The sequence below is a fragment of the Dipteris shenzhenensis genome, chromosome 25 (assembly GCF_047967505.1).
Source record: "Dipteris shenzhenensis isolate YYH24624 ecotype China chromosome 25, Dip_SZ_1.0, whole genome shotgun sequence".
Classification (NCBI taxonomy): domain Eukaryota; kingdom Viridiplantae; phylum Streptophyta; class Polypodiopsida; order Gleicheniales; family Dipteridaceae; genus Dipteris; species Dipteris shenzhenensis.
Window position 1 is genome coordinate 30,218,550 of NC_141620.1, and position 14,687 is coordinate 30,233,236.

The 14,687-nt window shown below is 44.1% G+C and overlaps 1 protein-coding gene and 1 pseudogene across 3 annotated transcripts in view; one reads left to right on the forward strand and one right to left on the reverse strand.

The window, feature by feature from the left end:
* Positions 1-4,455: 4,455 nt before the first annotated feature.
* Positions 4,456-14,687, reverse strand: part of LOC147885733 (selenoprotein O) — a 55,643-nt gene continuing 45,411 nt past the window's right edge. For all 3 annotated transcript variants that reach the window (XM_087396610.1, XM_087396611.1, XM_087396612.1), the window contains 3 exons: positions 5,853-6,159; positions 5,360-5,633; positions 4,456-5,145 (listed from right to left, as the gene is read on the reverse strand). In XM_087396610.1, the coding sequence (XP_087252736.1) occupies positions 4,891-5,145; positions 5,360-5,633; positions 5,853-6,159 (836 nt within the window). In that variant the 3' untranslated portion in view covers positions 4,456-4,890. The remainder of the gene's footprint in view (positions 5,146-5,359; positions 5,634-5,852; positions 6,160-14,687) is intronic.
* Positions 10,897-11,757, forward strand: LOC147885734 (citrate synthase, mitochondrial pseudogene; annotated as a pseudogene).

Below are 14,687 nucleotides of genomic sequence, written 5' to 3' on the forward strand. Positions count from 1 at the left end.
ATGCAATGAAAGGATGCAACATGATGATGCTCATGACTATGCTAAATGATATGATATAATATGATGCATGGTGGGATGCAATAAAAAATATAGCTCATACAATCAAATATTATGGAAATTTTTGGGAAGTAGACTAGAGAGGCTAAAAAGTGCGATGCAAAAGTGGATTTTCTTACATCATCATTACAAATGTATCTAAATTTGTCGTGTATTCCAAAGAATTTTTTGGTACACTAATTTTTTTTAAATTGGGAAATAGGTTATTGTTACAAGAATTGGGATTATCCCATTATTTTTTAATCTTTCAGTATTTAGTTGTGGGATCTAGCATTTTGTTGCACAGTTGATGTAGTGTGTGCTCACTATTTGTATGACTGTGTAGCAGTGTGTGCACCACTTACGCGATTAGCGACATATGTGGATTTATTTTGCTATGGCCATATGAATGTGTAGCAATGTGTGCACCACTTATGTGATGATAATATGTGTAGCATTGTGTGCACCATCCGTATGATTTTATGCATGTGTAGCATTGTGTGCACCATGCGATGGTATGTGTTGCATGTGTGCACCATCCATCTATGATTTGTTGATTTTACATCACTTAAATGCTGAAAGATTGAATAATTTAGTGATTGTTTCCAAGGTTACTTATGCTTGAAATAGTTGCATTATTGATGGATGTTGTGAATTCAGGGGAAGAGTAATTATTTGAGCGATGGCTATTGGTGGCAAGCATTTTTGTGCGTGTAAGGCACAACCAGTGATGCGGGGAATAAACAAGGCTTACTTTAGAAAGCCTAGTTTTTGAAATTAAAAATGCTCATGTACATATTTTAATTTTTGGAACATTAGAGGTTAGCCTAAGCATATTAACTATAGTGGGAAAAGCAAAGTCTATTTCTAGAAAAGGCAAGCTATTTTGGAAAGTGTGTGTGTGGCTTAATCTCCAGTTCGTGCATGGAGGAGATGTACATGAGCTTGTATCGGTTGTTGCTTGAAATTCTGGAATCAATCAAATGCATAGGAAGTGGAAGATGAGCACCACTCCTATGGGGGGAGATTGAACCCAGTGTGCTTGTCTTCTTTTTCGTTTGTGAGCTTTGAAAGATCGTGCATATTCTTGTGTATAGTTTTCGCTGTGTTTTTCAATGATTTGTAGGTTCCACGAGTGATTCTCATTGTAGTTATACTAGTCTAAAAGATTAATGCGAGGTTCACCTCTTCAATGGGCTAGATGGCTAGTTCCCCATCACAACCCAACCCCTTGAGAGCTTCCAATGCAGCTTGAGGTGTTTTCCTCTCCATAGGTTTTTCTAATATCATTGTATCATCAATATGCAACACAATGGACTTCATAAGCAATAATCAAGCATGTGAACATTGCTCTTGAAATATTTAAGGGCATTGAGTAAAATTTTACATTTCATTGATAATCCAACCAAGTGTAAACACATCATATCGGAGATTGTATGTCCCTCACGTCACAAAAACCTATAACTCTAGCACAAACTAGTTTTTCCAACGATGGTCTTGATCATTCTTGAGAATCTACTCTACCTAATTCTTATGAATCTCCTGTGATTGTTGCTTCATTTTCTAAAGGCCTTCTTACGCTCTCCTAAAATACATGGCAAACATTCCCCAATGATTCAAACTAAACATGTGCCATTTTGGGGTAAAATCAAGCAAGATGTTCCCATTTTGCAAGAGTGTATGGCACCATTGAGCCTGATGCAAATGTGTTGGTCCAGTAGAGGAGAGCATGGATCAAGTGGTGCACTTTGACACAAAAGAAGTTGATTCTTTGTACCATGTGTCCTCTAGTGATTTCATTGCCCTCATCTCTACACCTCAATTCAATGAATTATTAACATTAAGGCAAACTTTTTCTCCCAACTCTCCTTGTTAGATTGTAGACTCTACTTTTATGCAATGCCCATATTGAATCTCATCTTTCTATCTATGATGCACTAATATCATCTCAACAAATGATGGTCTTGCATCAAATACTTCTCTAAATGGTATCATGATAGTGCCAATGTAGGATTCAACCTAAAGAAATGCATTGAATTCCCAAATCATGATACTAACAAGCTCATTATTTTGGCAACTACTTCTAGCAACCTCATTATGTCCTCTAGCCTTGTTCTTCAAATTTTGCAATCTATTAGTGCTTTCTATTATGGCTTCCATCTCTCTCTCTCTCTCCGACATGTTTTATTTGCTCTAGCAGTTGCTCTCAAAGCACCTTGTTAAAACTAGCTTGCATTGAGCCTTTGTTAACACACCACCAAGCTTGCCCTTAGAGCTAGCAGAACTTTGACATGATGCTATATTGCAAAAAAAATTTGCATGCAAAAGTTTGCAAATTACATGTAATGTCTATGACGAAACAATCCATGTGTTAGTGCACATTGCAATGTACAAATGTCTATTTTAAGGACGTCCTCCATGATGTGCTTAGAGCCATATTTAAAACAAGGAGATGGTGCACTAATAGGACACACAACTACATACCCACTGTGAATATATAATATGCATCCATTAGAAAAGTTACCTCTAATACACAATGACACAAACACATGATGTTATCCATGCATGACATTTTTGGAAAAACAAGATCATAAAGACCTAAGGTGCTGTGAACCTCACTTTAATTTACCAATTCATAACTTCTCTTACAAATGTAAATGCAATGAGACGCAAAGACTTTAGTCAAAAAATGATCTTCCCATATTATTCAATAGTTGATCATTATTACTTTGGAAGAGTGTCGTTTTTTATAGTGCTTCTCTACTAGACCTCTCTGAAGTTTATGCTTCAAATAGTCATGAGTAGTGGATGCATCACATATGAAGATATGAAACTTTGGGCTCTTTCAACCCTTGTTGATAAAGCTCAAGGCCTTTTAAGGTTTGAGTTTCCTTAGTTGAGCCACCTACTTGTTGTTTGTTTCTTTTATTATTTGCGTACCCCTAGCTACTTGATTCTTTGTGGCATATCTTGGCATTTTATTCAACTCCAAGGACCTGCTTCTTGGATTCAAAAAAACACCTAGTGCATGGCCTATAAGTCCTAGAGAAGATGAGAAACCAATCGTAGCACCATGCTAGCTTAGAGGATCTCTTGGGCATATACAAGAGGGGGGGATGTCGACTATGTTGGGCTTCTCCTAGAGCATAGCAACTTGGCCAACTATGGAGTCAAACAAAGAGCAAGTGGGTATGATTTATTCCAAAAGCACACCACCCAAGGGTATGCAATACACACATCTACTATTCCCAAAAAGGTTTCCTCTGCCATATGTCATCACCAGATCAATTTTATTTTGTTTTAATATATATAAGATAAGATATCATTAACGGTCATATAATAAATAAATTTTATTGTGAGTGCACGTTGGACCTGTCTTTATGTGTTCTTTGCCATAATACACCTTCTATACATGTATGTGTGTTGCATTAAACACTTGATGTACATGGTTTTATGTCTTTCCTAGGACATACTTCATCATGGGGATATTTTATGTTGTCAAATGCATAGCAACAAGACAAATCATCTATTGGTATACGTGTATATGTGTTCCATAGCACATTTCCATATTGTCATATGCAAGAGACGATTGTGAAAAATTAACATATGACATATGTGGATATATGCATTTGGTTGTGCACCTTTGTGCAAGTAGCTCATTAGCCATATGGATGGAATGACATCTTATTGACAAAAGGATAAGTACATAACACTTCTTCAACTTGATGTTACGCTTAGCATGGCCTTTTCCCGCAATGTCTCATGCTGAGAGAGACACATGGGAACTCATGTCTCCAAGAGATCTTGAGAGACCAACTCCTATTGGCAATTATTCGAAGCAAAGGAGAAGACCCCTCAAATGGTGGTAGAGTTGTCTTCTAAGTCCAGCCATGTTCCCACAATTATGTTCCAAAGATGAAATACTTGCATTTCATTTATCAGTAACAACAAAGGAAGCTTAATCAATGGCAACAACCAAGGAAGCTCAATATAAGATTCAGGAATTAAACGTGCTACCTTCCAAAAAAATCAGAAAGGAAACTAACAATACATTTTGTGCACGTGTCAGTGCCAAAACTTTTCGTTGAATGCTATCTTTGAATTACTCATATCGGCTCTACCCCCGAGTCTCTCTTTGCAAGATCCCTCTTTATGACCTCCTCAAACCATACTGGATATTTTGGTGTGCAAAGCAGATGCATCAATGTGGGGCCCACACAAGAACATAGAGATGGTTGACTGCATTATTCAAGTGCATGCCTTCTTGCCGACGAGCACACGAGGAGTACACAACTAAAATTCACCCTTTTTCCACAACCTAATTGTACTATGTAGCATGCCATTGGCGAAAAATGTGGCATGTCATATATGGTGTCAAAAGAGACTGCAAATTTGTCTGGCAAAGCTCCTAGAAAAGACTGATGAATCAAAAATATATTGCAGATGGCAGATTGATAGTTTCTCTTCAGTTAGAACAAGAAACTGAACTCTTTGGCCCTGATACATGTGCACATCACCTTGCTGGTCAAGCTCATTACCACTCAAAATATAAAGTGATCCCTATATATATCATACCGGACAAACAACTAAATTAGGGTTGTGTTTGCTCTCTGGACGACAGCCCTCAATAAGACCCCTGCAGCCCCATTTCTGGAAGATGCCTGGGGCCCTGGGTCCTGAAGTTCTTTCTTGCTAACAATATACACTCAGCACATGAGGAGCCTGTCCTGTATTTGTCTGCATTGAAACCTATGTAAGGGTTGCACCACAATATACAAAAGGGGACTCCTCGAACTACCCCCAAATTGGTGAAAACATGGCAAATAGTCTAGTTCTGTAGTTCAACTAGATATTTTATGACGAACAAGATAGCATGCATACCCCGGGACGATATGCCCATGCAGGAGGCAGCCTCGCATATTTTTCCATTTCTGGTTGTTCACTGAATGGGTTTTCCATTACTTTTAATAGCTTGTTAACTTCACTGTAGTCGCCCTGCTCTGCTGCATCAATTGCAATCTGACACAGATAATTGCGTAAGACATATTTTGGGTTCACCAAATCCATGCTCGCCTTTCTTGCCTCGTCCGGAATACCTTCAGCTGATATCTGTTGAAAGAAGTTTGCAGAGTAAAATCATTGAAATCTCACCAGCTTGGTGGGTTTAAAATGTGATCCAAAACATGAATACATCATCAGCACAAAAGCAGCCTTTCAAGTCTCGTCGAAAATGTACTTATTCCTCCATCTTTAAAATTCATGCATATCCACGAAGTACTATGCTTTCCATGCCATGAGAGGGCATGCTAAGATAAGTTGATACCTGGCGTTTGTACTGCTGCATCCAATCAATCCAGGCTTTCTTTCTTTCCTTACTGGTTTCCAATAATACACCCTTTATAGGTTTGAGAATCTCCTCATCAGAAGCATCCTGGGAGCACTTGACATTTCCTAAGGCACGAAAGCAGTTTGTATAGTCCACTTTATCAAAGGCCATGTTACTCAACAGTTTGTTGATAAGTTCACGATTATACTCCTTTAGACCAAGCTTGCTGCTCATCAGACGTTTATATTCATCCATGAATCTCTCTCCATACCTATAAAACACCATGAGATGTTAATCAGATAACTTGACTTAGCCAAATGACAGACCATGCAAGAAACTGTAGAACAAAGGATGGCAGAAGGTTCTCAACTAGTGAAAAGTAAAATCCCCCCTCCTGGTCCCCAAAAAAAGAAAGGAAAAGTGGAGTAGGAGAGGGAGAAGAGGTGGAGTTTTGTTCTGCCACATAAAGATCTCAAAATGGGCAAAATACCTGTTCAGCCCAAACTGAGCTTCATCATCAGAAATAAGCTCAGCATCCTTCAAAGTGCTTGCGAACTGCATGAGATTCCACAAACCAATATCGGGTTGATTTGCAAAGCAGTATCTTCGTCCTGGCAAGTCAGTTGTATTTGGTGTGAACTTTGGATCAAAAGCATCCAAAAATCCGAAAGGACCGTAATCAATAGTCAAACCAAGAATACTCATGTTGTCTGTATTCATAACACCATGAGTGAATCCAACACCCTGCCATTTTGCGATAAGAACGGCAGTCTTTTCAGCCACCTCAGTAAACCAAGCTGCAAAGGGTCAACAAGAACGGCAACCCAGGCCAAATGAGCATCCATTCAAATTCGGTGAGCAAGCTACAAAAGTAAAATTCCATAAATCTTAGACACCAGAAACCATTGCTAGCAAGGAAAAGGTCTCAATAGCAATAAAATTAACTCCTTGGGATGATCCTTTTCACCATGGTGGACTGGCAAAAACATTGAGACTAGAGCTTCTTCAATATCAAGAAGTCTACTTAAGTCTCAAAATGTTTCTAGGTACCAGTGCACATGCCATAAACTAGAACAGAACAGTCAGGATTGGGAATTACCTTCTCAAAATTCATTCCTAGAGTAATCACCACCTATGATACAATGTCTACTCTCACAAACTATGGATGAAATGAATGCCATATCCAGTAAGTTGAAAGTGATAAAGAAGTTGCAAATACGGGACCTTCAATGTTTGGAACGCATTTGCAACACTGACAATATGGCTAGTCTGGAAATTCGTATTTGAAAGACAAGGTGAAGTCTTTCATTAAGTCAGAAGATGGGAGGGGAGGGTGCGCATGTTGCAATGCTGCCTCTACAGAACTGACAAAGGTTCTATTAGTAATCTCCAACTCCATACGACACGGACTATGATGGGGGATCAAGTTTCCACCACTCTCACTTTCTGAAGGTGTCAAAGGATGGAGTGATTGCCCAGCCTAGATACTTGATGTCTCACATGTATTGAGAATCGCCATTGGGAAGTTGCGGGTATCATCCCATCAATTGGAGTTGCAACAGCCATACCAGAGAGCAGAGGATATATAGTCTATGCACATTGAGGGAGGTGGACACGAAGGAGCAATTTATGTGTGGGTGCCCAGCATACTACGAGATACGGCGGCAATATCACTGCCTTTTTCAAGAGGGGCATAGTTTTAGACCACCCACTCAATTGATCATTTCCCTGATCGTTTGTGTATCGGCCTACACCTGATAGAGCTACAAAGGCACAAAGAGACCCTATTGAGGCAGATCAGACAGCAAGAGGAGACGGCGACACTTGAGAGTTGAGACAAGGATGGCCCGGACATAGATCCATGTCAGAGACTTCCTGAGAGCTGAGCCATAGGGAGGAGGGGAGGAGAGAAGCTGGATGAGATGAACTCAACAGCAATAGATATGTGATATCCTCATATCACATCAGAGGATCTCACCATCATGATATAGTCGTGCCCACCAAAAGGGGCTCCTCAACTACTCCCCGCTTCTATCTCTATGTCTTCCTTTGACATGTGATGTTCAGTTCCAAGGTCTTAGTGTAACCTTGTACTAGCGTCATTTTTTGTGTACTTAGCATGTTGCAACGGTCTTAGTATACCCTGCACCTGGCTTGTACTTGGATCGAATTTGGATGTTCTTTTTTGTCTGTGAGGCCTTTTGAAGACGGGTATATATATATCTTTCTTTCGTTCTCATAACTAGGCTGCCACAAAAGGATCATGAAGCCATTAGGTCTGTCCCATAGAAAGGATCTACAAAGGACATTAAACAGAATCTCTCTCTCTCTCTCTCTCTCTCTCTCTCTCCCCCTCTCTCTCTCTCTCTCTCTCTTTGTCTGTGAGGCCTTTTGAAGACATGTATATATCTTTCTTTCTTTTGTTCTCATAAATAGGCTGCCACAAAAGGATCCTGAAGCAATTAGGTCTGTCCCATAGATAGGATCTCCAAAGGACATTAATAGACTCTCTCTCTCTCTCTCTGAGTACGTGCATGTGTGTGTGCTGTAGTATGGCCCAGTATGCGCATATATCCCGCCAGCCATGGTATTCAAATGGACCACCTCCCCCCCTTCCAAGTTCCAATACAGCTTCGATGCACCATCCCCTTGATCCCAAGAGATGAGATCAATCGTATCATATGGTTGGATGAACTCTAGCTCCATACATCATGGATGTAGAGGCCAACTAGAGAATGCACAATGGAGGTCCAGCCTATCCCCGCTCTCCTCAAGGGAACCTTCAAAGTCAAGATGTCAATCTTGATATGACTCACCGGATCCAGCAATCACGGAGACCACACCCCCATCATAGCGAGAGACAACTCGATAGATACAAATACGAGATATCTTTGTATCCCACTAGAGAGCTACCATGGCACCAGGGCAGATGACATTTGATCACATCCTTTGTCATCCCAGGAGTTCTAAGTTCTGTATTTTGGGTACTAGTTTTAAGTTTTTGAGCTTTTCAGCTTCTTAGCGCAGCACTCAACAAGGACCCTAGCAAGCCCTTTGCCTTAGCCCACACTAGCTTGTACGAGCTTAATGTACTTTGTCTCATAGGCCGTGAGGACTCCAGAAGATGTTAACACCTCCCCCCCTCCCCCCCCCCCTCTCTCTCTCTCTCTCTCTCTCTCTCTCTCTCTCTCTCTCTCTCTCTCTCCATCTAGAGGCTCTGGAGATGTTCTGCAGAGAGAGGGACTTGCCAGTTAACCTTGGGAAAACAAAGACTATGATCTTCGACACCTTGTGAGCAGTGTCCCACCGCCATAGTTTCACGTACCGAGACGAGCCAATGGAGATAGTGCAGTCTTACACATACTTGGGCGTAGTGTTCATCGGGCCAGGTTTCACGATGACCCATGTAGGTACGGCACAACTCGGACGAGGACGGGGTGCTTTGGCCCGACTAGAGAGGCGGTGCTTCCAGACACACTTTCAAGACCCTCCGACGAAGGGTTGGCTTTTTGACACACTGGTGAGACCGACTACCATGTATGCAGCACCTTTCTGGGAGTGTGATATTTCAGCGGCAGAGGGAAGAGATTTGAGAGCTACAGGTGATTATGGAATCCAGGATGATTCGGAGCAAGCGCTCAGTCCCCCATCATATCATACAAGCGAAGTTCACCATGACGCTGCTCCAGGTTGATGCCATCTTTTAGATAGTGACTTTCCTCCACAGAGTCTGGGCCTTATTCCAGTGGAGATTACCGAGGTTAGCACTAGAGCCTTCCAAGCAACTCGCAGAGAGCAGTGTTGATACAGCATGGTATGCATGTATATCCACATGGTTTGGTAGTCACGGCATTCAGATGGACATCACTACAACATGGATGCACCACCCGAGATGATCCCACAAGATGAGATCAGCCGTATCATACGGTTGAACCTCCTCCAGCTCCATACATCGAGGACTTGGGGGGGAGAGGAGTTCCCCCATCAAGATCCAGTTCTACCATGACCACTTCTTGAGGGTCTTGGAGCATGGTCTCCTGGCTGCTCCACGCTGTCTCCTCCCTGCAGCTCCCTCCTCCGCCCTCAGCTCCCCCCTCTGCGCAGCCCCCTCCTCCGCCCGCAGCTCCCTCCTCCGCCTGCTGCCTCCTCCCCTCAGCTCCCTCCTCCGCCTGCTGCCTCCTCGCTGCGCCGCCTCCTCCCCTCCTGCTCCGCTTCTGCTGTCCCGACTGCTGCAGCTCCCTCCGCACAGCCTCCTCCTCCACTCAGCCACCCGCCACCTGCTGCTGCTCCCCCCGCCTGCTGCAGCTCCCTCTTCTGCGCCCCCTCCTCCCCTTCCACCCCGCCTCCTCCACTCCAGCCACCCGCTACCACTCAGCTCCCCGCCATCCCTCAGCCACCCCCCCCCGCGACCCCTCAGCTACTCCCTCTACCACTCAGCCACCCCCCCCTTCCCTACTAGCCCCCCCGCCTGCTCTCAGCCTACCTACAGCCCCCCCGCCACCCCTCAGCCTCTTTTCAGCCCCCCTCGGGGTACCTCCCATCATGGGGAGGGAGCTCGTCATGCTCCTGCTCCCACTCCCGCTCCTGCAATAAGACCTGCACCGAACACAGATCAATCAAAACGAAATGGGAAAAGGTGGCAAGGATACAGATAAAGCCGCCAAGAAAAAACAGACACAGCTGAAACTCGAAGATTTCGCATCATTCCATTTTAGAATAGAGTGTATGTACTAAGACATATCAATATACAAGGAATAATAACATTAAAATAAAAAAAAACAAATCAGAATATCTTTTTTTTGCTAGGGAGGCCGACGGATAGTAAGGGAAGTTAGCATGGTGAAGAGAACTCTAGGGTCTGTGTGTGTATGAAGAAAGCTTGGGATCACTAAGACGACTACAATTACAAACAACAAGGTCGACTGAGAGGTTAGAGTATGGCGAACTCTTGTGTCAAAATCTATTGTACATGCAGGGGGAGCCGGAAAAGAAGAGGGAAGCTAGTGAGGAAGTTTCGTTAATACACGATCGTGGGTAGAGAAGGTAGAGATAGTGCTTAATCAAGCTGAGTAGAAAGGTAGCAAGGGTGGAGTTGCGACGGCTCCTTGCACTATGCAGAGGAGAAGTTGGAGGAATTTCACCATGTCAAGAAATGATACACTGTTGCCACAATAGGTGTAGGTTTTGCCAAGGTTTTTCATAATGCCTCTCAAAGATTTTCAAAATCCACGACAAGTTAGCCAAGCTCATTTGCTAATTCACCTTCACCATGGTATCCTCTACAAAGGCTTCTCCATCCCCCACTGCCTCTCCTCCCTCCCCCCCCCCCTTGCCTGAAGATACCTTTTGGCTCCTCCTCACCTCCCACATCCCTTCCCCTGCCCAATGCCTTCGCCTCTCCCTCAACCTCAGATCCCGTTCCATCGTCCCCGGTTTCACTTTCGATTCCATCTCTGCCCTCCCTCCCTCCGCTCACCCCATGACTCAACTCGTCACCGGAATCATGGCATTGTAGGTCCACATCCGATTCGCGCATGCCTTCGAATTTGGGCTCCCTTGCTAGAGAGCTTTGGCGGCCTGCCTTCGAGGATTGCTTGGATTTGATCGCAAAAGTTCCCGTAGTCGCAGCCTTCATTTACAAAAGGGTTTGCAAGGATGGCCGGATGATTCCGCTAGATCCCACTCTCGATTTTGCTGCTAATTTCTACCACATGTTAGGACATGACGATCCCAAGATGTACGAGATGATGAGAATGTACCTAGTGATTCACAGCGACCACGAGGGGGGAGCAGTGAGTACCCACGCTGTGCAACTTGTGGGAAGTGCGCTCGCTGATCCATACCGTGCATTTGTAGCTGGGATGAATGGATGCGCAGGTCCCCTTCATGGAGTTGCCATCCAGGACTCGTTTCGGTGGATGAACAAGCTCGTCGCCGACGTTGGGCAAAATTTAACGGTTCAAGAGATTGAAGATTATGTGTGGAAGACTCTTAAGGCTGGGAAGATCATCCTGGGATTTGGACACGCGACACTGAAGAAGACAGACCCCAGGTACACTTGTTTATACGAATTCCGTCTCAACAATTTTCCCAACGAGCCTAAATTTCAGCTGCTCGTCAAGCTCGGAGAGATTGTGCCTCGTATAATGAAACAGTAGGGCAAAGTAAGGAACCCTTGGTCCAATGTGGATGCCATCATCGGGATTGTCTTCAACCACTTCGGGTTGGTAGAGGAGCGGTTTTTCCCTGTTGTTCTAGGCATGGCTGGTGCGCTTTCCCAACTCATTTGGGATAGAGCTTTGTGCCTTTCGATGGAAAGGCCCAATAGTGTAATCCTTGATTGGATTGAGGATTTCTACAAGAGGCAATTTGAGAGCGAGAACAAGAAATTGTGAATCGTCTTGATTTTATAATCTGTAAGATTTCAATAATCGGCTTTGTTCAACCTGGTCGATATATTGATCAATCTGTGTTTTCTATTTTTCTGCAATCGAGAATCGACCTTGGTTACCGGATGGAGGGCAGCAGGCAGCTGCTTAAAAATTCATAGACTCTCTCTCCCCCTCTCTCATAAAGAATATGTAATCCAGGAGGAGTGGTGCAACTATTTAGAGCTGCAGCAGCAGATCATTTGGTTTAGCCATGCGTGGTTTGCCCCATAATGATCCGGTTGGGTCTTCATATGACATTAATAAAATATGTAATTTCATTTCTATTTCTCTCTCACAAAGGGTGTGTTCAAATGCATCTCTGTTTTTTGCGCAACAGAAATACGAGGATCAACGACAAGCAACTGGACGTATTGTATGTCCTAATCGTCACTTGGCTAAGAAACCCGTGGATATTGAGGTTCCGCAATCTGTTCTTCCCATTACTGTGTTGAAGCAATTGTTAAATCATGATCACTACTGAGACACCATTTGCAAATAAAAGCTTGCACAGAAGCTTCCTTCACAGCTCGCAAACCAAGCATGCCTTCCTTTCCGCCCAACCTCTGCTCATATCACTGCTTGCCCACACCACCCACCTCTCACAACTCTCCCCTAGCCCCTCAGAGCTTCATGGGCTCTCCTCACTTTCGCACTACAGATGGCCCGCATCAGGTGGCTTCACTTGCTTTCCACATGGGGGAGGCTTCAGTGCCCCTGGAGGGAGAGGTGCTACGGTAAAGTCAGTGATGCGAGATATGAAGGCAGGGGATCCCATGATCATCCTATCTTTTCTTTAGCATTTCTACCCCCCGCCGCACAGCACTTTCTACCCCGTTGAGCTCTTACTCCACTTACCACGATATACGCTTTGATCACGATCACTCACCTACTTACTCTGGTCGTCTGTACATTCTTCTCGCATACATTGACTTTATACCCTTACTAGAAGACCGTGCTGCCCTAGTCACTTGCTCACTACACGAGGCTGCTCTTCATGCCTTTCCCCACACCACCCGTCCACCACCCCCTGGAACCATACCATGTAATAGCTGGTACGATGATGAGTGTAAGGCTTTACACCGTCAACTCAAATTCGAAACAAAAAACAGCCTTCTGAGTGAATCAACGACGCTATGCGAGTACCGCCGTCTAGTACACAAGAAGAAACTTGACTTCGTGCGTCGGAACGAGGAGGAGCTACTGAACATTATGTTCTTTTCTCTTTCATTGGGGTGGCATTTTGGATGTCATTCCCATCAAAATAGACAACGCATCAACGTGTTGCCTATTTTGGTGGGAATGGCATCCAACATGCCACCCCAATGAAAGAGAAAAGAATACACACATTGCATAGCCAACTTTGTTGTGCGTTTCTACTTCAGCTTTGTTGTGCGTCAAAGGCACTGCTCGTAGACCTGATTGACAAGTACTATGTCTGCTTCCCTTGCCATATCATAAAAATCTTCTATGCGCTTACAAGCTTTGTCTATTGTTTCCTGTGTTTCTTAGAAATTTTCTTTCGGATAATCGGAAGCCCTCATTGGAGGAACCCTAGGAACGCAAGTCACCCATGCTCCTCTCGTCGACCTTGAGACAACAATGCATGTTTGAAAGTGGCGAACTGATATAAAATCATCTCGCAGGTTTCTAATCACTTTTCTAGTACAAGATGTCTATGATCTTACCTTTGAAGGGTACCAACCCTTCACACAAAAACACTAACAATAACAAAGTGCAACACAATGCAAACTCTTGTATCACAAAAGGCCAACAAAATGCATGCTCTTCTCATATTAAATGAGATGTGGAAGGAGTAGATTAGCAATGAATCTGGGCAACTCCAAGGGCGGATATTTCTAGAGGGACGGTCCCCCCCACCACTCACTGACACTCAGGTGTGGTCTGATTATGCACACACGCTCTATGATATCCCAAATCAGCCAGCCCCTAACCTATCACATATGCCACGTCCCACATCCTGCACCCTCTTCACTACGGGGGGTAAAGGATGCCGTAATGAAAGTTCATAATGGCCGAGCGAAGGATCATGAGGGACTATGCATTGAGTTCATGGCATATGGGATTAACCTCCTAGCCTCGATCTTAGCCAAGCTATTTAATGAAGCCGTTTGCTTGGGGTTTCCACGCACCTGGACCATCAACACTATCTCACCCATCCACAAGGCAAGGGATCCCATGAACCCGGAGAACTACAAGACCATCATGATTGGACATGTCATGTCCAAGATTTATGCATCAATACTTGATGATGAGGTCAGCAGATTTGCAGAGTGTCGAGGACTCAGAGCAGTGGGACAGGCCGGTTTCAGGCGAGATCATGGGACCATGGACCACATTCTCGCGCTCATATGTATCATGGAGGAGGCGAGGGCACAGAAGCAGAGGGTTTACTATTGCTTTGTGGACTTTCGCAAAGCATTTGACACCGTTCCGAGAGCCCGTCTCTTACGACGCCTACGAGAACTAGGTTACGACCAGGAGATCATTTGGGCTGTCATGGCACTTTATGAGCAAGTTTCAGGCAAAGTCCGGATAGGATCTGGATGGACAGATGAGATTATGAGCACTATCGGGGTCAAACAAGGGTGCCCATTATCACCTACTCTGTTTGACCTCTACATCGACGAGCTCGAGACAATGATGCAAGCACAGGGTGGGGTAGGTTGCTCTCTCGCGGGCACGCTGATCCGGATGTTACTATATGCAGATGATGTGGCTCTCTTGACGTCCTCAGCAAAGGAGCTCCAGAGACACCTTGACGCACTACAGTCCTTTTATGAGTCTCATGATTTGAAGGTCAACTTGGGTAAAACCAAGGTTATGATCTTCAATACATCCCGAGTCGTCATGCGCAATGAGCATTTCACTTTTGA